Raw genomic sequence first — 21,780 nt, forward strand, 5'->3', positions numbered from 1 at the left:
GCACCTCTGCACTCCAGCCTGGCCAACAGGGCAAGACTCTGTCTCAAAAAAGAAAAAAAAAAGAAACTGATAGAAAATTGATTGACTATAACTTAGTATGTTACAACTATTTTATGCATATAAACAAAAGATGGTTTAGGAACTCAGGGACAGGGTAAGGGTGACTGAGAGGCAGAGAAGGAAAGGCTTTCTGGAATAGTTGGTTCCTGAGCTTAATCTCCAAAAATAGGAGTTTGCCAGGCAAAGGTGTACAAAGATAGAAGAGAGGATATTTTATGAAAAAAACGACAGTATAAAGAACTGTGGGCCAGGTGTGGTGGCTCACACTTGTAATCCCAGCTCTAAGGGACGCCAAAGTTGGTGGATCACTTGAGGCCAGGTGTTCAGGACCAGCCTAGACAACATGGTGAAACCCCATCTCTACTAAAAAAAAATACAAAAATTAGCCTGGTGTGGTGGTGCACACCTGTAGTCCCAGCTATCTGGGAGGCTGAGGCATGAGAATTGCTTGAACCCAGGAGGTGGAGGTTGCAGTGAGCCGAGATTGTGCCACCGCACTGCAGCCCAGGCAACAGAGCAAGACTCTGTCTCAAAAAAAAAAAAATTGTGGATGACTATGGTAACTGCAGTGAACTATAAGCACATCAATGTGGCTACCCTGTAAAGTGAAACGCGAAGTGATAAGTGATAAGAAAGAAACTGAGCAACCCAACCCCCTTTTATCCCTTATATTCAATCACAGTCCTATTATATTCATCATGCAAATGTCTCTCTAATATGGACATTTCCCTCCCATTACCATAATGAGAGTCACCATCATCTTTTATTTAGTTTACTATAACAAAACTAACATGTATTAACTGCTTACTACGTGCCAAACACTCCACATTGACTCGTGTTAGTTTAAGAAGCCTTTTAAGAAGCTGACGGGGCCTAGCGCGGTGGCTCACGCCTGTAATCCCAGCACTTTGGGAGGCCAAGGTGGGTGGATCACCTGAGGTCAGGAGTTCAAGACCAGCCTGGCAAACATGATGAAACACCATCTCCACTAAAAATACAAAAAATTAGCCAGGCGTGGCGGCAGGCGCCTGTAATCCCAGCTACTTGGGAGGCTGAGGCAGGAGAATCTCTTGAACCCAGGAGGCGGAGGTTGCAGTGAGCCGAGATCACGCTACTGCACTCCAACCTAGGCAACAAAAGCAAAACTTTTGTCTTAAAAAAAAAGCACACACACACCAGGCCAGGTGTGGGCATGGTGGCTCACGCCTGTAATCCCAGCATTTGGGAGGCTGAGGTGAGCAGATAACCTGAGGTCAGGAGTTCGCGACCAGCCTGGACAACACAGTGAAACCCTGTCTCTACTAAAAATACAAAATTTAACCAGCGCGGTGGTGGGTGCCTGTAATCCCAGATACTTGGGAAGCTGAGGCAGGAGAAACGCTTGAGCCCGGGAGGCAGAGGTTGCGATGAGCCAAGATCGTGCCACTGCACTCCAGCCTGGGCGACAGAGATTCTGTCTCAAAACAAACAAACAAACAAAAAAAAAAGATGAAGAAGCTGATGAGATTATTAACGTAAGAGATTTACTAAGGGAACACCTGTGAAGGAAAATGGAAAATGGGCTACAGAAAGCTGGGTGTAGGTCTGATCCCTGTAGAGGAGACAAGAAAGGAAGTTTAAACAGTAAGAATCAGCGTAGTTCTAAGAAAGGCTGGTAAGGCTGTTGAAGAAGCCTGGAGTCAAAGTCACCCATCAGAGGAGACCTGTGCATCCCTAAAACAAACCTACCTTTGTAACCCTGCCGTACTCAAATCTCTTCTGCATATATGTCAGAAAGGTTCAAACAGGACTTGAGTCTCATAGGACAATAGGGGATGGTGTGGTAAAGGGGGTGGAGTTAGATAATTTCCTAGAAATCTTATCCAAAGAAAGAGTCAAACTTAGAAGGGATTTGGTACATCTTCTCCAGTTCTCTTTTCTCAATTGCCAGTTACTTCTCTGCATTGCTATACCAGGGAAGAATGTTCTCAACGTACTTTTCTTTGTTGAGACAGGGTCTCTCCCTGTCACCCTGCCTGGAGTGCAGTGGCATGATCAGCTCATCGTAACTTAAAACTCCTGTGCTCAAGGATCCTTCTGCCTCAGCCTCCTGAGTAGCTGGGACTACAGGCATGTGCCACGACGACTAGCTAATTTTTGTTTTTTTTTGAGACGGAGTCTCACTCTGTCAGCCAGGCTGGAGTGCAGTGGCACAATCGCAGCTCACTGCAACCTCCGCTTCCCAAGTTCAAGCAATTCTCGTGCCTCAGCCGGCCAAGTAGCTGGGATTACAGTTGTGCAACACCACACCCAGCCAATTTTTGTATTTTTAGTAAAGACGGGGTTTCGCCATGTTGACCAGGGTGATATCGAACTCCTGACCTCAGATGATCACCTGCCTTCACCTCCCAAAGTGCTGGAATTACAGGCATGAGCCACCACACTCAGCCTTGGCTAATTTTTTGTAGAGATAGAATCTCGCTGTTTCTCAGGCTGGTCTCGAACTCTGGCCTCAAGCAATCGTCCAGTCTCGACCTCCCAAAGTGTTGGGATTACAAGCATGAGCCATCACACCCAGCCCCAAAGTGCTTTTAAAAGGGAACATGATATAAGGTAAATCTTTTTAAAAATTTAACTATACTAGAAAAATCTAGGAGTTGGGAAATAGGAGAGAGAAGAAATAGAAGCTTCTCAAGTCTTAAGGAGGCAGACAGAAGTGACAGGAAAAGAAGCAAGAAGTAAAAACTATTCCACACATTTTGACTTCCTTGTGCAGAAGAGAAGAAGAAATAGTGTGACCTTGGTGTGGTAAAATGGCATGTATTTTGTTTCCAGGTAGGAGGACTATCACATGCTTCTAACTAAGAGCAAGAAACATGAAGGCAACCACTAATGAAATAAACTTTAAAATTAATAAAAACAAAGAAAGAAAAATGAAGAAACAATAACATCAGATCCATGATAAAAAGTTATAGAAGCAGTAAAAGCAGGAATATCAGTCATAACATTAAACCTGAACTGAATAACCAAGCCCATCAAAAAACAGTATGCCTTTTAAAAGGACAAATACTGTATGATTACATTTATGTGAGTTACCTAGATAAGCAAATTCATAGATGGAAAGTAAAATGGAGCTGGGGGGAGGAAGAATGAGGAATTACTGTTTAATGGGTACAAAGCTTCTGTTTCAGATGATGAAGAGGTTTGGGGAATGGACTGTGTTGATGTTTGCGTAACATTGTGAATACAATTAATGCCACTGAATTGTACACTTAAAAATGGCTAAAATTGTAAATGAATCTAGAGCAGCAGTTCTCAATTGAGGAAGGTATTATTCCCCTTGAAGGGTATCTGCAAACATGAGAATTTTTGTTTTTATAATGCAGGGTGGGGAGAAAGACACAGGAGTGTTCATGACTACAGTTGATAAGCATGGACAGGCTGGGCGCAGTGGCTCACACCTGTAATCCCAGCACTTTGGGAGGCCAAGGTGGGTGGATCACCTGAGGTCGGCAGTTCAAGACCAGTCTGACCAACATGACGAAACTCCATCTCTACTGAACACAAAAAATTTGCCAGGTGTGGTGGCGCATGCCTGTAATCCCAGCTACTTGGGAGGCTGAGACAGGAGAATTGCTTAAACCTGGGAGGCAGAGGTTGCAGCGAGCCAAGATCGTACCATTGCACTCCAGCCTGGGCAACAAGAATGAAACTCTATCTCAATAAAAAAAAAAAGAAAAAAAGAGAAGGACAAAAGTGATATTGTACAATATGCAAAACAATCTCTTATACCACCCAAAATACCAAGAGTACTTCAATTGAGAAAGAATATAGATCATGAGAAAAGGGGGGAAAATCTCAGATAGTCAATGTACGTTAACATCAATACATTATTTAGTAACTGAGATTTAGAAAGATATGAGCAACCTAAATGTTAATGATTAACATTATCTAAATAGGGCTAAAATTTACAAGGGTGTTAATTACTGTCAGTCTTGGTGATACAGGAATCCCTTTACTTAAAAGGACTATACATTGAACTGCTTTAGGTACTCCAAGGAGATGAAAGAACTTTTTTTTTTTTTTTTTGTGAGATGGAGTTTTGCTCTTGTTTCCCAGGCTGGAGTGGAATGGCACAATCTTGGCTCACTGCAACCTCCGCCTCCCGGGTCCAAGTGATTCTCCTGCCTCAGCCTCCCGAGGAGCTGGGATTACTGGGGCCCACCACCACACTCAGGTAATTTTTGTATTTTTAGTAGACATGTTGGCCAGGCTGGTCTTGAACTCCTGACCACAGGTTATCTACCCACCTCGGCCGCCCAAAGTGCTGGGATTACAGGTGTGAGCCACCATACCCGGCCAAAAGATCTTTAAAAGCAATGTGTTAGGCCAGGCGTGGTGGTTCAAGCCTGTAATTACAGCACTTTGGGAGGCCGAGACGGGCGGATCACGAGGTCAGGAGATCGAGACCACCCTGGCTGACACCGTGAAACCCCGTCTCTACTAAAAAATACAAAAAACTAGCCGGGCGAGATAGCGGGCGCCTGTAGTCCCAGCTACTTGGGAGGCTGAGGCAGGAGAATGGCTTGAACCCGGGAGGCGGAGCTTGCAGTGAGCTGAGATCCGGCCACTGTACTCCAGCCTGGGTGACACAGCGAGACTCCGTCTCAAAAAAAAAAAAACAAACAAAAGAAAAACAATGTGTTGAGGCCACTAACTTAGCAAGTACAAGGTTACTGACAATTTCTACTTTGAAGTCCACTTTAATAGGGAACACCATCACCCTATGCTCCTTTTCTAAGTCAAGAGTACTCAGAGAACAAGCACTATTCTCGATAATAAATCTTATCAACACAGACTGGCAAAAACAACATAACAACAAAAAACCCCACCACACCCAACATATCATTCATAAAATAGTTTACTATTGAATGATTTACAAAAAACATATGTATACATGAATGTAATAAAGCTTTAAAATGCCTCAGCTGTTTCTTACTGAACTTTAATTTCCCAAATGCCAGAAATATAAGTTAATTGATAGTATGCAACAAGGTTCTATATCATTTAGGAAATCAGAGCATTTTAAGTGATAAAGAGAGAAAATGATTACAATAGCTCAATGTGTACAGCTTACACAATTACACATCTATAATTCATTGATATGGCATTTTAATAGTGTGTCTGAGACTGCTAGCCTAAGAAACACCTGTGTGCAAGGCTGGCCTTTGGCTAGGATGTGGCAATCTGGATTTCTGGGAGGATTCCCATCATTCCTTAATGAGAACGTTTTACATGCCTAAACCATTTACACAGTGTGACTTACGTTGAACACTTTCCTTTCTTCTGCCAGTCTCGAATTTTGGTATGTGCCAGGCATAAGTTGCTTACATGACCAGCCTCCAGTAGAAAGTTTGGGTGCTGAATCTCTAATTAGCTTCCCTGGTAGCCAATATTTTATATGTGTTGTCACTGTCAATTGCTGGAGGAATTAAGCTTATTGTGTGACTCCTCTGAGAGAAGACATTTGGAAGTTTGTATTTCATTTCCCCTGGACTTTGGCACATGCACTTTTTCCTTGTTGATTTTGCTTTGCTTCCTTCACTGTAATAAATCATAGCCATGAATACAACTACATAGTGAGTCCTATGAATACTCCCAGCAATCACTGAGCCTAGGGGTGACCTTGGGATTGCCAACACAGCTGGTGTCAGAAGTTGGACTCGTGAAGAGAGAAGAAGCAGTAGGATGACAAACATTTGCTGCTTTGGTGGCTATAAAATCATTCATAGTATGAAACAGCAGTTGAGTTTCTGTCTTTTGTGACAGGTAAAAATTACCTACGAAATTTGAAAATGATAGCTCTAACACCAGGAGAATTGGCTACCTCATTCCCCTGGCAGTTTCTGGCCATGCTGAATAAAGTGAAGGGAGGAAAAAACAGAGCCTGGATGATGTCTCTGTTGGATTTTTTTTTTTTTCTTGCCTCCAGGTGGGAAGAGGCCCAGAAGTTTCCAAAGGTGAGTCTGGGTGGACCAAAAATGTTAAAAGTTTGTATGCTCTCTCCTCCAAATAGGAAAAAAATAATAGCAAAATCAGAGCCCAGTGCTGGAGCAAAGCTTTAGATAAACTATGGGAGAAACAGGAGTGGGGAGACTGAACCACTCCAGCTGTCTCTTCAGCCTAGCTGCTGCTGCTGCAGTCCCTCCCTACACCTTGCATGCCAGTCAGGATCTCCCAGCAGCTGTAATGTTACTCTTATAAACACTGAATTTACTGCTGATGGTTGATTAAATTTAAAATAAGGAATAAGGATGGCCAGGCATGGTGGCTCACGCCTGTAATCCCAACACTTTGGGAGGCCGAGGTAGTCAGGTAACTTTGAGGTCAAGAGTTCGAGACTATCCTGGCCAACATGGTGAAACCCTGTCTCTACTAAAAGACAAAAATTAGCCTGGTGCAGTGGTGGGTACCTGTAGCCCCAGCTACTCAAGAGGCAAGGCAGGAGTATCACTTGAACCTGGGAGTTGGAGGTTGCAGTGAGCTGAGATTGTGCCACTGCAATCCAGCCTGGGAAACAGAGCAAGACTCCGTCTCAATAAATAAATAAATAAATTTAAAATAAGGGAAAAATGTGGTGGGGGGGTTAAGAGATGACTTTGTACTTTGCAGCTACTGCATCTAGATGTATAATCAAAACTGACGTAAGATGTAATATGCTGCTAGTCATTTCACAAATACTAAAGGGATTGTCCCAATCAGGAAAAATTAGTGAGACAAAACTTCTTGCTTTTTTCTGCTGAAGGGACTGGAATTTAAACTCTGTGAGTATTGGGAACAGAATAAGTTTCCACAACGGATGATATTTACTATGACTTTTTAAACACTGATGCCCCGGGAAAAAGAGAGACAACATGAAAACAAAGGAAATCTCCAGATGAAGGAAATACACTTTTGGAATTTTAAATGCAGTTTTTCATTCTTATTGAATTCTTGTAAAATTAGATGTCTGACCCTTAGAAGCTGATGATTTTCCAGCCATATGTGCATATTTTTCGGCAGATCAAGTTGGATCCTAAGACAAGGTAAAAAGGACTTAGGATAGTCTTGCTGATCACTTGGACTTGAAGTATGACTGCGAGCCTGCAGTATCTTGGCTTTGCTCCTGCCAAAGACAAGACACTAACTGTTTTGGAATCCTGAAATCACAGATCTCAACTACCTGGATCTGACGCTAGGCTGAATCCTGACACTGCTACCAGGCTATTTCAACCTCAACACGAGCTGTGCTGAACCAAAAGCAGGCATATACTCAATAAACAGGACTTTGCCTCAATTTTTTTTTTTTTTTTTTTTTTTTGAGACAAGGTCTCACTCTGTCACCCAGCCTGGAGTACAGTGGCACAGTCACAGCTTGCTGCAGCCTCAATGCAGCAAGCAATCTGCCTGAAGACGCAAGCAATCCTCCCACCTCAGCTCTCAATTAGATGGGACTACAGGCGTGTGCCACCACACCCAGATAATTTTTTTTTTTTTTTAAGAGACAGGGTCTCACTATGTTGCCCAGGCTGGTCTTGAACTCCTGGGCTCAAGCGATCATCCTGTCTCGGCCTCCCAAAGTTCTGGGATTATAGGTGTAAGCCACTTTGGCCGTCAAAGATTACTGAAGACTTAAAAGATAGGCTCTTGTGGAGCCAGAAACCATGAAAACATCATGGATTCTGGCTGGACCACCTCAACCACTCACAGACACCCAAAGAAAAAGGCTTATTCTCTGATGGGACTATCCAAGATGAAGCTGCTGACTGGTCTTATATATCTGATATGGAGACTAACAGTATTCCCAACTGGTGGTTCCTACCAAAAGCTGTAGTTGGGAGAGGGCACATCACAAGAGCATAGCCCCTTCGCCCACTTCTTACAGATTAGATTTTGACCCCTTCTTGAGATGTCTCTCTGCTACTGACTTCTGTTTGCCTTTCCGGATTGGTTGCAATTTGCAGCAATAGATTTAATAACCTGACTCTATTTCTCTCTTTCCTGTCACCCCTCCTGGTACACACACACCTTAGTAAGTCAGTCTGGTTACTAAATGCAGCCGTCCCCAGAAAGGAACTGATATTTTCTAGGCTGCCCATTAGATACATGATCAGGACAAAAGGGAGATAACATAAGCCCATTTTGAAAAGTTTTAAAAATTCAGGATTTCATCCTGACCATTTCCTAAATATCATATGTCTTTTTAATTAAGTTGTATACAAATGTTTTTAGTAAAAAAACTTTTGTCCCTCATGCAGATCTGGATGATGGAGAAGACACGAAATTTTCATTACTGAAAGGGATACACTGATTTTATAAGGAAGAAAAAACAAAACCTAGCATCTGGGAAGGGACAGTGGAGGAGGAGGAGATTAATGATTTTTGCTTCTCACAACTATTCCTGAAAGCTTTCTCCCTTTTCCTAAAGGAAATCTCTCAGGGTTGCCTTTCCAAGCTGCCACGAGTCCTTTTAATTCAAACTGGTGAACTTACAATCACACCTAACAGCACCAACTATGAGATGGCAAGGAACAGCCTCAAGCTTCTGCACTTTCCATGTAGAACACCTCCTGTTTGGAACTAACTGCCTTCAGGCAGTCCATCTGAAACCAAGGCCTGAACTGAATTATAAATCAACTACACTGAATTGGGAACCCCAGAATATAAGGTCCCACGGTGGGAGGCCATGGGGGGGCCTTGTTAACCTGTACTACCTGACTAATATCTTGCTTGGGGTATCTTAACAATTTTAATCTTTTTGTTTCTAGGAGAACTACATGTGCCCTCTGGGATTATGTTTGTTAGTGTATGTACCCTAGCATGGCACTGTCTCAATCCTGGAAGGCTTTCAGGTCCGCTTCAACTTACTGCCCTGAGTTATACTGTGCCTGAGTTGACAATTGTGCCTGAGTTGACCATGTTAAAAAAAGGCCTATACATAACTGAAAGAGAAAGCCACATGGTTTTTTAAGATAAACTTTATGATTAATGGAGTTTAACTGGCTAAATCCAGGACCCCTAAAAAGGGATAACTCGCCAGGCGTGGTAGCTCATGCCTGTAATCCCAGCACTTTGGGAGGCCAAGGCGGGCAGATCACCTGAGGTCAGGAGTTTAAGATTAGCCTGGACAACATGGAGAAACCTTGACTCTACTAAAAATACAAAAATTGGCCGGGCATGGTGGTGCACACTTGTAATCCCAGCTACTCAGGAGGCCGAGGCACGAGAATCACTTGAACCTGGGAGGCAGAAGTTGCAGTGAGCCAAGATGGCGCCCCTGCAATCCAGCCTGGGCAACAGAGCAAGACTCCATCTCAAAAAAAAAAAAAAGGGTTAGAGGCAACTGAGACCAATATTACAGGTTGGTCTTGCCCTGCTACATGGGGGAATGCTGACATAATTCTGCTGTAAAGACAATTTGGCCAATGGCAAAAAGTTAAACCAGCACCCGAGACTGCATCCCCTAGAAATGCCTGCTTGTAAGATTAGCCTTGGCTGGCATCTGAGAATTTGAATGATCAACAGTTTCCTACACTTAAATAAAACTTTCCTGAAATAACAGTGGCTTACTGTACTTAAACTGTTTATATAAACAATATGGTTTACACTGATTTTGGTACATATTGAAAGAGACTGCCTATGTGACCACCCCTATAAAAACCCTGAGTACCAAGTCTCCAATAAGCTTCTCTGGTAGACAACATATCACACGCTGTCCATCATTGCTGGAAAAATTAAGTGTGTCCTGTGTGACTCCCCTGGAAAAAGACTCTTCTTGGAAGCTTGTGCTTGTTTTTTCCTGCACTTCACCCCATGTACCTTTTCCCTTTGCTGATTTTGCTTTGGATCCTTTCACTGTAATGACTCATAGTTGTGAGTATGATTGTATGTTTGGTCCTGTAAGACCCCTAGCAAATCATCATACCTGGGAGAGGTTTTGGAGACCCTCAGCATAACTAGTAATACTATTTAATAGGTAAACAGAACAACCTAGAGTTACACATTCCATTTGGGTATGGAAAGACATCACCAAAATTTACTTTATGTTAGTAAACTGGGTACTTACGAAAACAGATCAAACCACTGCTGTTTTGTAACAGATTCCTGGCGTAAAAGCTTCAAAACAATCGGGCGCATAAAATCCCATTTGTCTTCAAACTGAAGAGAACCTTTATTCTTGGGGGGGAAAAAAAAGATAAAAGGGAGTTTAATTTAAATGCAGTTAAATAAAAAGTATCCTGTAATTTTTATGAGACAGCTAGAGAAATGAAGGGCTCAAATTTAAATGAACCAGTTTTCCATAATGGAATCCCTACAGGCTTAATCTGTTATTGAGGAATCACAGGAAGACAATCATAAAAGAGAAAAATTAATTGTACAAATGTGTCTAGTGAAGAATTTGGCCTTGTCCAAAGAGACAGTCTGGTCTTTCCTCTTGGCTTCTAGTAGATAATCTCTGGACACTTAGAAAGTTACGTCTAAAAAGTGTGTCTTTGTCTGGGAGGCCTTGGGTCATACTGGATAGGCTAATAATGCAATTCAGGGAGGGGACTGTCCACACCTATATAATCCTAGGTGGAGGCTGACCAATCGGAAAGACGAACAATGTAACTTGAGATAGGGGTCTGGGGTCACATAGGGTCAGTCAACATGGAGACTGAAATCCCTGTGAGCAATTAATCAATCACACCTATGTGAATAACCTCTACAAAAACTCGACAGTTAAGGTTGTGTAAGTTTCCCTATTTGGGGGTACTCATGCATACTGTCACACATTGATGCCGGGAGAGAAATGTGTCCTGACCACATGGGAAGACAGCAAGATAAGCTCTGTATTTGGAACCCTCCTAAACTCTGTCCTATGAGTCTCTTCCTTTGGCTGATTTTATCCAAATCCTTTCCCTATAACAAATCGTAACTATGGGCACAACAGCTTTCACTAAACGCTATGAGCCTTTCTAATGAATTATCAAACCTGAGAGTGGTTTTGGGAATCCCCCAAACTTAACAGTTGGTGTCAGAAGTGAGAGTGGTCTTATATGGAGCCTGTATGGTCTATTTTTGTAGTTGTCCTAAACTCCTCCCAAAAAGTATATTGGAAATCTATATAAACTCTGAAAACTGAGGAGAAAAAGAAAACAGAAAAATCCCCATCTCCTTTGATAATGCTAACAAAAAACCCTGACACTGAACTGTTGAGAAAAGCATAAGAAATGGAAAGTCTAGGCCAATCTTACCAGAGAAGAAAGATGCAAAAATCTAAATAAATATTATCAAATCAAACAAGTGGCATATCAAAACAATCAGACCTCATAATCATACAGTTTATCTCTGGAATGTAAAACTAGGGCAATATTAGGAAAAAAATAATCAATTACATTACCAAAAACAAAGGGAGAGAGAGACCCCATATGTGTTAGTCATTAGTTTAGTACTCCTTTTCAAGTTAAGTGTGACCATGTGATTTGTTTTTTGTTTGTTTTTGAGACAGGGTCTTGCTCTGTCACCCAGGCTGCAGTACAGTGGAGTGATCACAGCTAACTGTAGCCTTGACCCCCTCGGCTCAAGCAATTCTCCTGTCTCAGCCTCCCAAGTAGCTGGGACTACATGTGCGCACTCACCTCGGTCTCCCAAAATGCTGAGGTTATAGGAGTGAGCCACTGAACTAGGACCATCTGGTTTATTTTGGCCAATAAATTTCAACAAAAGTCATTAATTTTCTTTTTTCTTTTTAACTTTTAAGTTTAGGGGTACATGTGTAGGATTTGCAGGTTTGTTACAAAGGTAAACTTGTGTCATGGGTATTTGTTGTACAGATTATTTCATTACCTAGGATTAACTGATTATTTTTCCTGATCCTCTCCCTCCTCCCACCCTTCACCCTCTGGTAGGCCCTAGTATGTGTTGTTTCCTCTATGTATCCATGTGTTCTCATCATTTAGCTCCCACTTATAAGCAAGAACATGCAGTATTTGGTCTTCTGTTCCTGCATTAGTTTGGTAAAGAAAATGGCCTCCAGCTCCACCCATGTCCCTGCAAAGGACATGATCTCGTTTTTTTTAATGGCTGTATACTATTCCATGGTGTGTATGTACCACATTTTCTTTATCCAGTCTATCACTGATGGGCATTGGGGGTGATTTCACGTCTTTGTTAGAATGAATAGTACTGTGATGAACATATGTGTACATGTGTCTTTATACTACAGCACTGCAGTAACCAAAAAACAGCATGGTACTGATACAAGAACATATACACAGACCAATGGAACAGAATAGAGCCCAGAAATAAGACCACACACCTACAACTAACTGATCTTCAACAAACCTGAAACAAGCAACAGAGAAAGGAATCCCTATTCAATAAATGGTGCTGGGATAACTGGCTAGCCATATGCAGAAAAGTAAAACCAGACACCTTTCTTACACCATATGCAAAAATTAACTCGAGATGGATTAAAGACTTAAATGTAAAACCTAATTTTCTAGTACACCAGCGCCAAACACCCTATGAAACTCATGACTGTCCTTTTTTTTTTCTTTTTTTTTGAGACAGAGTCTCGTTCTGTTGCCCAGGCTGGAGTGCAGTGGCATAATCTTGGCTCACTATAGCCTCTGCCTCCCAAGGTCAGGTGATTTTGATGCCTCAGCCTCCGAGCAGCTGGGATTAGACATGCACCATCACACCTGGCTAATTTTTGTGTTTTTAGTAGAGACGAGGTTTCGCCATGTTGGCCAGGCTGGTCTCGAACTCCTGGATTCATGTGATCCGCCCTCCTCAGCCTTCCAAAGCACTAGAATTACAGGCATGAGCCACTAGGCCTGGACTCATGATTATTTTTCAATTATACAAATCTGTTGAGGATATTGCTCAGGTTAAGAACCTGAGATGCATATAGTGATTGTGTGGAATATGCAAACTCCCTGAAATTATAACACTGAAACAGTTTCTCAACGTATGATCTGACAACAACCTACATGAAAATCATCTGAGGTGGTGATTACACATATAGATTCCTAAAACCTACCTCAGGCCTATTGGATCAGAATCTCTTGAAGTTGGTCCACAATCTGCATGTTTATCAAATTCATGATAAAAATGTTAGATGGACTATGACCCAAACTAGGTTAAGAACCACACATTTACATCATACTCTTACGAATGCTGCTTATATTCGCAAACATAGTTCATCCTGAAAGTTAATACACTGTCTTGTTCCAGGTGCCTGCTTCTATCACGCTGTATTCTTTTTTTTTTTTTTGAGACAGAGTTTCGCTCTTGTTGCCCAGGCTGGAGCGCAGTGGCGTGATCTAAACTCACTGCAACCTTCGCTTCCCGGGTTCAAGCGATTCTCCTCCTCAGCCTCCCAAGTAACTTTACAGGCATGCACCACCATGCCTGGCTAATTTTGTATTTTTAGTAGAGACAGGGTTTCTCCATGTTGATCAGGCTGGTCTCAAACTCTCAACCTCAGGTGATCCACCCATGTTGGCTTCCCAAAGTGCTAGGATTACAGGTGTGAGCCACCGCACCCAGACACTGTATTCTTATTATAAGGACCCATAGGAGATAGCCACTAAAAACTTAGTACTGGTATTAGCTATGCTTCTTTCTTGAACAACTAGTTTCTTTTTACCTTATGGACTTAAATGAATCATGTAAGTAACTTCACTCTCCTCTTAGTGTTGGCTACTGGGAAATTCAGAGTCATAATTACGATCCTGTGGCATATACTTTGTATACTAACTCTATGCCTGGCCTCACATTACTTTTTCTACTTTTTATTATTTTCCTGTAACCCTCATTTTCTTCTTTTATTCTTCCCTACAAGGAAAAGGTGTGCAAATGAACAAACATGAAAGAACCATGGAAAGAACTCACTTTTCTTGATTGACATGGAGAAACAGAATACTCTCTTCATAAGAGGATACTTTCTAATTTCAACTAAGTCTACTTCTACAAGCACTTTTGTTAATTTTAATTATAAAATTAAACATAGTGTAAGTCCTGTAATTAAAATAAAAAAAGATGCAGAGGACCACAGTAGAGAGATACTAGAGATAAATTAAACACTGGGTAGGCTCTGAAATCGCCTAACAGACATTGTTAAGTACCAGGGAACATATTTTTGCTCTCCCTTTTGATGGAACACATAATAAACTCTTTCCTCTAATATTCAATTTTAAAAGGAATTTAATAATTAAATGTTTTCTATTAAACTTTTATAATAGATTCCAAAAGTGATGCTCAAGTAGTTCTTTGACCTATTCTCTATTAATCTGAAGAGCATATCATTAAATTATAACTAAGCGGCGGGACACCAAATCCAATATCTACAAAAGAGAATGCCTTATTAATAAGAAAGGAATCTTCAGACTATGAACCTTGATTTACATACATTTTCACTGACTGACTGAAGGCTGCCTCATCTCTATTAACTTGCTACAAAGTTTCTTGACTTCCTTCATTATTATTCAGAATAGCAAATAGGCTGGACTCAACAGTCGCTAGTAAGTCTAGAATTCTCTCATTCACTGGCTCTTTAGAGAACTTCTAAACATTTGCCATATTCCTGCCCTCTTCACTCCTTACAGCACAACTAATCCCCTCATAAGCACTCTTCTCACACAGATGGGCCGCAGGAAGTCAACAGGGAGTTGGCAATGGGGGAATATCTGGAAAAAAGAGTATTCTAGGCAGAGAAAGCAGCCAATGCAAAGAACATTAAGGTAGAAGCATGCTTAATATATTCAAGGTAGAGCAAAGTAAAGAAAGCGGAGAGAGCAGATAAGGTCATAGAAGTAACTTAGCTTACTGGATATTACTGAGCAGAATCTTGTAGGACCCTGAAGGCCATTATAAAGCCTTTGGTTTCTACTATAAGTGAGATGAAGAGCCATTAAAAAACCCTGAGCAAGAAGCGTCATAATCTCTTTTTTTTTTTTTTCTGAGACGGAGTCTTACTTTATTGCCCGGGCTGGAGTGCAATGGCACGATCTCGGCTCACTGCAACCTCTGCCTACTGGGTTCGAGCAATCCTCCTGCCTCAGCCTCCTGAGTAGCTGGGATTACAGATGCGCCCCACCACGCTCAGTTAATTTTTGTATTTCAGTAGAGACAGGGTTTCACCACGTTGGCCAGGCTGGTCTTGAACTCCTGACCTCGTGATCCACCCACCTCAGCCTCCCAAAGTGCTGGGATTACATGCGTGATCCACCACGCCTGGCCTGAAGTGTCATAATATTATTTACATTTTAAAATCTACCTCATTACTATGTTGAGAATGCACTATAAGGTGCAAGGGTTAAAACTGGGTGTAGGATTAGAAAGCACTGATGGTGACCTGGACTGAGGTGATAGCAATGGAGGTATGAGAAGTGGTTCGATTTCAGATGCCCAAGAGGTGGTACTAATAGGACTTCCTGACAGTAAGCATCTGAGATATGAGAAAATGGAGTAAAACATGACTTTAAGGCTTTTGTCCAGTAAGTGTGGCACTACCATCAACTAGAATAAAAGAAGATTTGACAGGCTTATGACGGAAAGCTTGTGAGACTGGTTTTAGATGTATTACATTTAACGTATCTATTAGACATTCATGTGAAAATGTTGAATAGGCAGTTCAATATGGAAATCTAGAATTTAAAAGGCCTATCAGAAAATAAAAACTTAAAGTCATCAGAATACAAATGGGTTTTAAAACCTGTTATTGGATGAGATCACTGTGAGAGAAGTGATAAATAAGACCTCACCAAGCGTGAGGTCTTAGGTATCCAACATCAAGAGGTGGAGAGAGGGGTAAGAACTAGCAAAGGAGACAGAAAGAGGAACCACAGCACAGGTGGCAAGAAAACCAAAAGTATGGTATTCTGGACAAAAAGTGAATAAAGTATATCGGAAAGACAGAATAATCAATTTTAAGAAATTCTCCTGACAGATTAGGTAAGATAACCACTGAAACAGCAATATGGAAATCACTGAAAGTTTGTCCACAGAAGTTTTTGCAGAGTAGTAAGGACAAAACCCAGGTTAGAGTGGAATAAAGAGTGGAATTAAGAGAGAACGAGGAGCCAGGCACAATGGTTCACGCCTGTAATTCCCAAAACTGGGAGGCCGAGGCGGGCAGATCACTTGAGCCCAGGAGTTCGAGACCAGCCTGGGCAACATGGCAAAACCCTGTCTCTACCAAAAATACAAAAAATTTGGCCAGAAACGGTGGCTCGCACCTGTAATCCCAGCTCTTTGGGAGGCCGGGGGTGGGTGGATGACTTGAGGTCAGGAGTTCAAGACCAGCCTGACCTACATGGTGAAACCGTGTCTCTACTGAAAATACAAAAACCAGCCAGGTGTGATGGTGAGCCCCGGTAATTCCAGCTACTTGGGAGGCTGAGGCAGGAGAATTGCTTGAACCTGGGAGGCGGAGGTTGCAGTGAACCGAGATTGTGCCACTGTACTCCAGCCTGGGCAGCAGAGGGAGACTGTCTCAAAGGAAAAAAAAAAAAAAAATTAGCCAGGCATGGTGGCACCTATAATCGCAGCTACTAAGGCTTGGAGGTGGAGGTTGCAGTGAGCCATGATGGCGCCACTGCACTCCATCCTGGGCGACGGTGAGACCTTATCTCAGAAAATAAATAAGTTAATAAAAACAAAAATAAATAGAGAAGAGGAAAACTGGAAAGAGTACAGACAACTTCCTTCACAATTTTTTCTATGTAAGAGAGCAAAGAATTGGCGTGGTAATTGATAGGGCGAGAGGAAGTAAAAAAATAATAATTTCTTTTTTTTTTTTGAGACGGAGTCTCGCTCTGTCGTTCAGGCTGGAGTGCAGTGGCGTGATCTCCACTCATTGCAACCTCCGCCTCCTGAGTTCAAGTGATTTTCCTGCCTCAGTTTCCCGAGTAGCTGGGGCTATAGGCGCCCGCCACCACGCCCAGCCAACTTTTGTATTTTTAGTAGACACAGGGTTTCATCATATTGGCCAGGCTGGTCTTGAACTCCTGACCTCGTGATCCACCCGCCTCGGCCTCCCAAAGTGCTGGGATTACAAACATGAGCCACCACCCCTGGCCAAAATAATAATTTTTTAAAGCTAGGATACAGTATGATTGTATGCTGACAGGAACGTTCCAGGATATAATGAAATGTTAATGATGTGAGGAAAGGGAGAGAAACTGCTAGTGAATTTAAATTGCACTGGGTAGGCAAGAGGGAATGGGATCTAGTGCGTACGTGGAGGAAGTGACTACAGGCTAAGAGGAGAAGGCAAAAGAATGTCCATGTAGGGGCTGGTACAAGGATAGATGTCATATGACTGAGAAGTTCATATTTTATTGCTTTAATTTCCCAGTGATGTGGAAATAAGGACAATGCCTGAGAAGATGGGGGAGGAAATGCCAGAATGTTGATAGAAAAGATGTGAAAAATACATCTAGGAAAGTGGAAGAACAAGTGACTCTGGAAATGCAGTATGACTGGCCTCACTGTGGTCATGAATTTAAGGTGCAAACAGCATGGCTGTGTCTTTTTGTCCAGTGACATTCAGCTGTCAGGTACTGGCACTGAAAAGTGGAGACAGATTTGACCAGGGCTGAACACTTTTCCCAAGCGGAGTAAGACAGGGGCGAGGAAGTGAAAGGTGTATTGAAGAGAATGATTATAATGATTGAGAAGAGAATTTTTGTTGGGTAAGGGGGAGAAAATGGACTTCAAGATGAAAAGAACAAGAGACTTCTGCTTCCAATCATGACAGAATAACAGGAACCAGATTTTCCCTCCTGCCTAAACAACTAGAAAACCAAAAGGCAGGGCAGGACAGTGCTTCCTGAGAAAAGAAAAACAAATGAGGTGAGTGCTACAAATGTCCAAACATACTGCCTAGAAGAGTGTCTCCAGGCCTCATCTCAAGGAGGGTAAACCCAAACAGCGGCTGGTGGTTTCACTACGTTTAAGAGACAGAGTTCAGAGTTTGAAAAGGCTGAGGTGACTAGAATTCGTGGCACCAAGGGAGCTCTGGATATCTACAGAGAAGGCCCTCGCAGCCTGTGGCTGAGTACTAACCTGTACCTGGGTGTGAGAAAACTATATGAGACGGGGGAAGAACCATTAGGAAGGGACGGGCAGAACAATCAGCAGAGCGCACACAGGGCCACAAACAGTTAGTGTTGCCACCAGCCAGAGTGGAAACACTCCTTAAAGTGCCAGGCATTGGGTAGAGTCCACAGAAAGTTACTGAGTCTACAGTGGAGCCAAAGTAGCCCTACTCTGAGTGGTATTCTGGACACACTCTAACAAAACTTAAAGGTAAGCTTCAAAAGGATCAAACTGATTCCAAGCTACCTAACTGAATCACAGCCAAATCCAAAACTATTTAGAGAAAATGTTTAAAATCAGGCCCCTAAAACATATACTCACAGTGTCTGACACCCAGTTAAAAACTGCCAAGCATGCAAAGAAACAGGAAAATATAACCTATCACCAACAGGAAAAAAAAAACATCAAAAGCAGCTGACCCAGAAATGACACAGGTGTTACATTCAGTAAACAAGGACATTAAGTCAGCTATTATACATATTCTATATGACCAAAAAGGTAGGGGAAGGCATGAACATCACAGAAATAAAATATTTTTTAAATGAATATCAGTAAGCTGTGGAACATCAAATGACCTAACCTACACATGATTGGAATCTTGATGTAAGGGTATAGCGAATATTTGAAGAAAAATGCAAAAATGTTGTCTAATTTGATGAAAACTATAAACCACAGATATAAGACATTAAACAATAAGTTGGTAGAGTCAGTGAACTGAAGGCTTTAGTAATAGAGGTGGGCTGTTGGAATAAAAGCACTAGAGAGAGTCAGAAAGACAGGGTGGTACCAGGTACATCAAGTAGGATGCTTGAAACTGAGATTACGGAAGGATGGAATTTAGCAAAAATCTATCATTTCTATTGTCTTTGTTTAATCATTTCACTGCAAGATCTTCTACTATTTTTTTCACTGCAGATATATGGCATTTCACTAATTGGGGATCATAAAGGCCAACAAATTTTGTACGTGTGGTATTTGTTGTATAAAATACTTCTTTTGATTTTCCTTACATTTCCATGAATACGAATGGTTTGAATATCTGACATCTGTAAATACATTTTAGTTCAGCATTTGTATCTTCTATTATTTAGCTTCACAATAATCTTCAGTGTAGATGTGTAAACCACTGCATCGCTGTGATTATTTTACTTTATAATATCTGACTGCTAATTATGTGTTAGGTGCTGTACTGTTCCAAATAGTTTACAAGTATGAATTAATCTTTATAACTATCCCATGTGTTCAGTGATATTATTCCTTTACTATTATTATTTTTGAGACAGGATTTTGCTCTGTTGCCTAGGCTAGAGTGCAGTGGCATAATCACAGCTCACTGCATGTTCAAACTCTTGGCCTCAAATCATCAAGTAGCCCTCCTGCCTCAGCTTCCCAAACTGTTGGGATTACAGGCATGATCACTGTGCCTGGCCTATTCACATTTTATGCACACTGTACAACCTGAGATTAAGTTAGATTATTTGTCTAAAATTACAGGCAAAATAAGTGGCAGGGCAGGAAATCAAATCCAAGAAATTTAGCTTGATTAAAGCCACATTCTTAATTAACTATTCTCTGGTCCTTTCCTGGATAAGGAATGAATAGGCTTCTAATCCATGGGCCAGATCCAGTCCTTGGCTTAATTTCGTCAGGCTTATAGAGTAAACTGCAAAGACCTATGATTATAAAATTTAGTGACAATTATCTAGAAACCATATGGTGGAAACATCACTACATAAGATACATTTCTTTCCAAACATGGTGTAGGAGGAGGAGGAGGACACTGTTTTCCAAGAAGTTAAATATCTCTTTCCACTGAAATAAAAAATTTCATACCACATTCCCTTTAAACTTTTCAGTTCCTTTTATAAAGGAAAAAAATTTCAAACAAATTCTAGCAATACTTGTATTTTTTGAAACCCAAACAAATAATTTTAAGGAAAAAGCAAAAATAATAAAACTGATAAAAGAGTTTATTTTGGGGAGCTTGTCATTTATTACATTTATTCATTGAACATCCATCTGAGACTCTACTGTGCACCAGCGCACATAAATGAAAAGTCCTCAAGCAACTCGCATTCTAGTATAGTGTTCCTTTAACTGTAGTACACGGACTCCCGAAGGGTCCCAGTACATATTCTTTGTTTTTTTCTTTTTTCAAACACTAAGTTGAACCAGACACCCAAGATATATTCTTAAGACTCAATCTGTAAAAAGAATTTTAAAATTTTGTTTTTGCTTTTAAAAATCTAATAAAATATTAATACAAGTAGAAATCTGAACTTGTTCATATGACCTTAAAACCAAGCACTAACCATAAACGGAAAAAAATTTATAAACTGCACTATATTAAAATTAACTTTAGCCATTAAAAGACACCATTAAGGGAGTGAAAAGGCAGCCCACAGAGTGGAGGAGATATTGCCTTTTTTTTTTTTCTTTAATACAGAGTTTTTTGTTCGTTGCCCAGGCTGGAGTGCAATGGCAAGATCTTGGCTCACCACAACCTCTGCCTCCCTGGTTCAATGATTCTCATTCTCCTGCCTCAGCTTCCTAAGTAGCTGGGATTACAGGCATGCGTCACCATGCCCGGCTAATTTTGTATTTTTAGTAGAGGTGGGGTTTTACCATGTTGGTTAGGCTGGTCTTGAACTCCTGACCTCAGGTGATCCACCTGCCTTGGCCTCCCAAAGTGCTAGGATTACAGGCGTGAGCCACCACACCAGGCTAGGAAAGGATATTTCTGATATGTATATCCAAAAAAGGCTCTCATCCAGAATATGTAAAGAACAAAAAAATCCATAAGAAAAGCAAAACAACTCAATTTTATAATTGACTTTTTTTTAGAGATGGGGTCTTGCTGTCACCTAGGCTGGAGTGCAGTGCCACCATCATTGCTCACTGTAGTCTTGAACCACTGGCTCAGAGAAAGTTAGAAAATTTATATCTCAAAAGCACAGAGCTAAGGCTTCAGGCCTAAATACTGTACCATCATTTGCCCAAACCAAGGAGGGAGGGTGGATTACAGAAGAATAACTTAATTTTTAAAAATGTGTTTGGGTCCTGTGTTAATTGGCTTAGGAAAAAAAAAGTGTTTGGGGTGGGGGTAGGTGTTATCAGCCAGAAATATAAGATGTTATATAGATCTTTCTAGAACATATTATTGCTTACAAAAATGCACATCCCCCATTGAAATTTAAGAGTGCATTTTCAAGCAATTAGTGCATCTGTAACAATCCCACTTTACCAGGTTATGAGTAAAAGAGCAGATATATAATGGTGTAGAAATATAATATTTGGTATCATGTTAAAAATTAAGAATGTTTAAACACAAGAATGTAAACAAAAATAGAAAAATCCACTGGCTTGCAAAATGATTCAAATGGAATCATTTTTAAATAATTCACTTACTCTACAACAAAATAATACAAATGTTGACCTACTGGTTTGCCCTGAAAACACCCAGAAATCCCTACATAACTCATGGGACAAAAACATACCACATCAAATCACAGAAGCAATATTATGGCAATATTTTAATGATGTCAAATGTTTAAAAGAAAACATTTAGGCTGGGCGCGGTGGCTCAAGCCTGTAATCACAGCACTTTGGGAG

The 21,780-nt window shown here is 41.2% G+C and overlaps 1 protein-coding gene across 1 annotated transcript in view; it reads right to left on the reverse strand.

Moving 5' to 3' along the window:
• Positions 1–21,780, reverse strand: part of CUL5 (cullin 5) — a 112,845-nt gene that overhangs the window by 75,279 nt on the left and 15,786 nt on the right. Inside the window, 1 exon segment of the mRNA XM_011984761.1 lies at positions 10,145–10,254. Coding sequence (XP_011840151.1) covers positions 10,145–10,254 — 110 coding nt within the window.

Source organism: Mandrillus leucophaeus, unplaced genomic scaffold (assembly GCF_000951045.1).
Source record: "Mandrillus leucophaeus isolate KB7577 unplaced genomic scaffold, Mleu.le_1.0 Scaffold273, whole genome shotgun sequence".
In the NCBI taxonomy this organism is placed as follows: Eukaryota; Metazoa; Chordata; class Mammalia; order Primates; family Cercopithecidae; genus Mandrillus; species Mandrillus leucophaeus.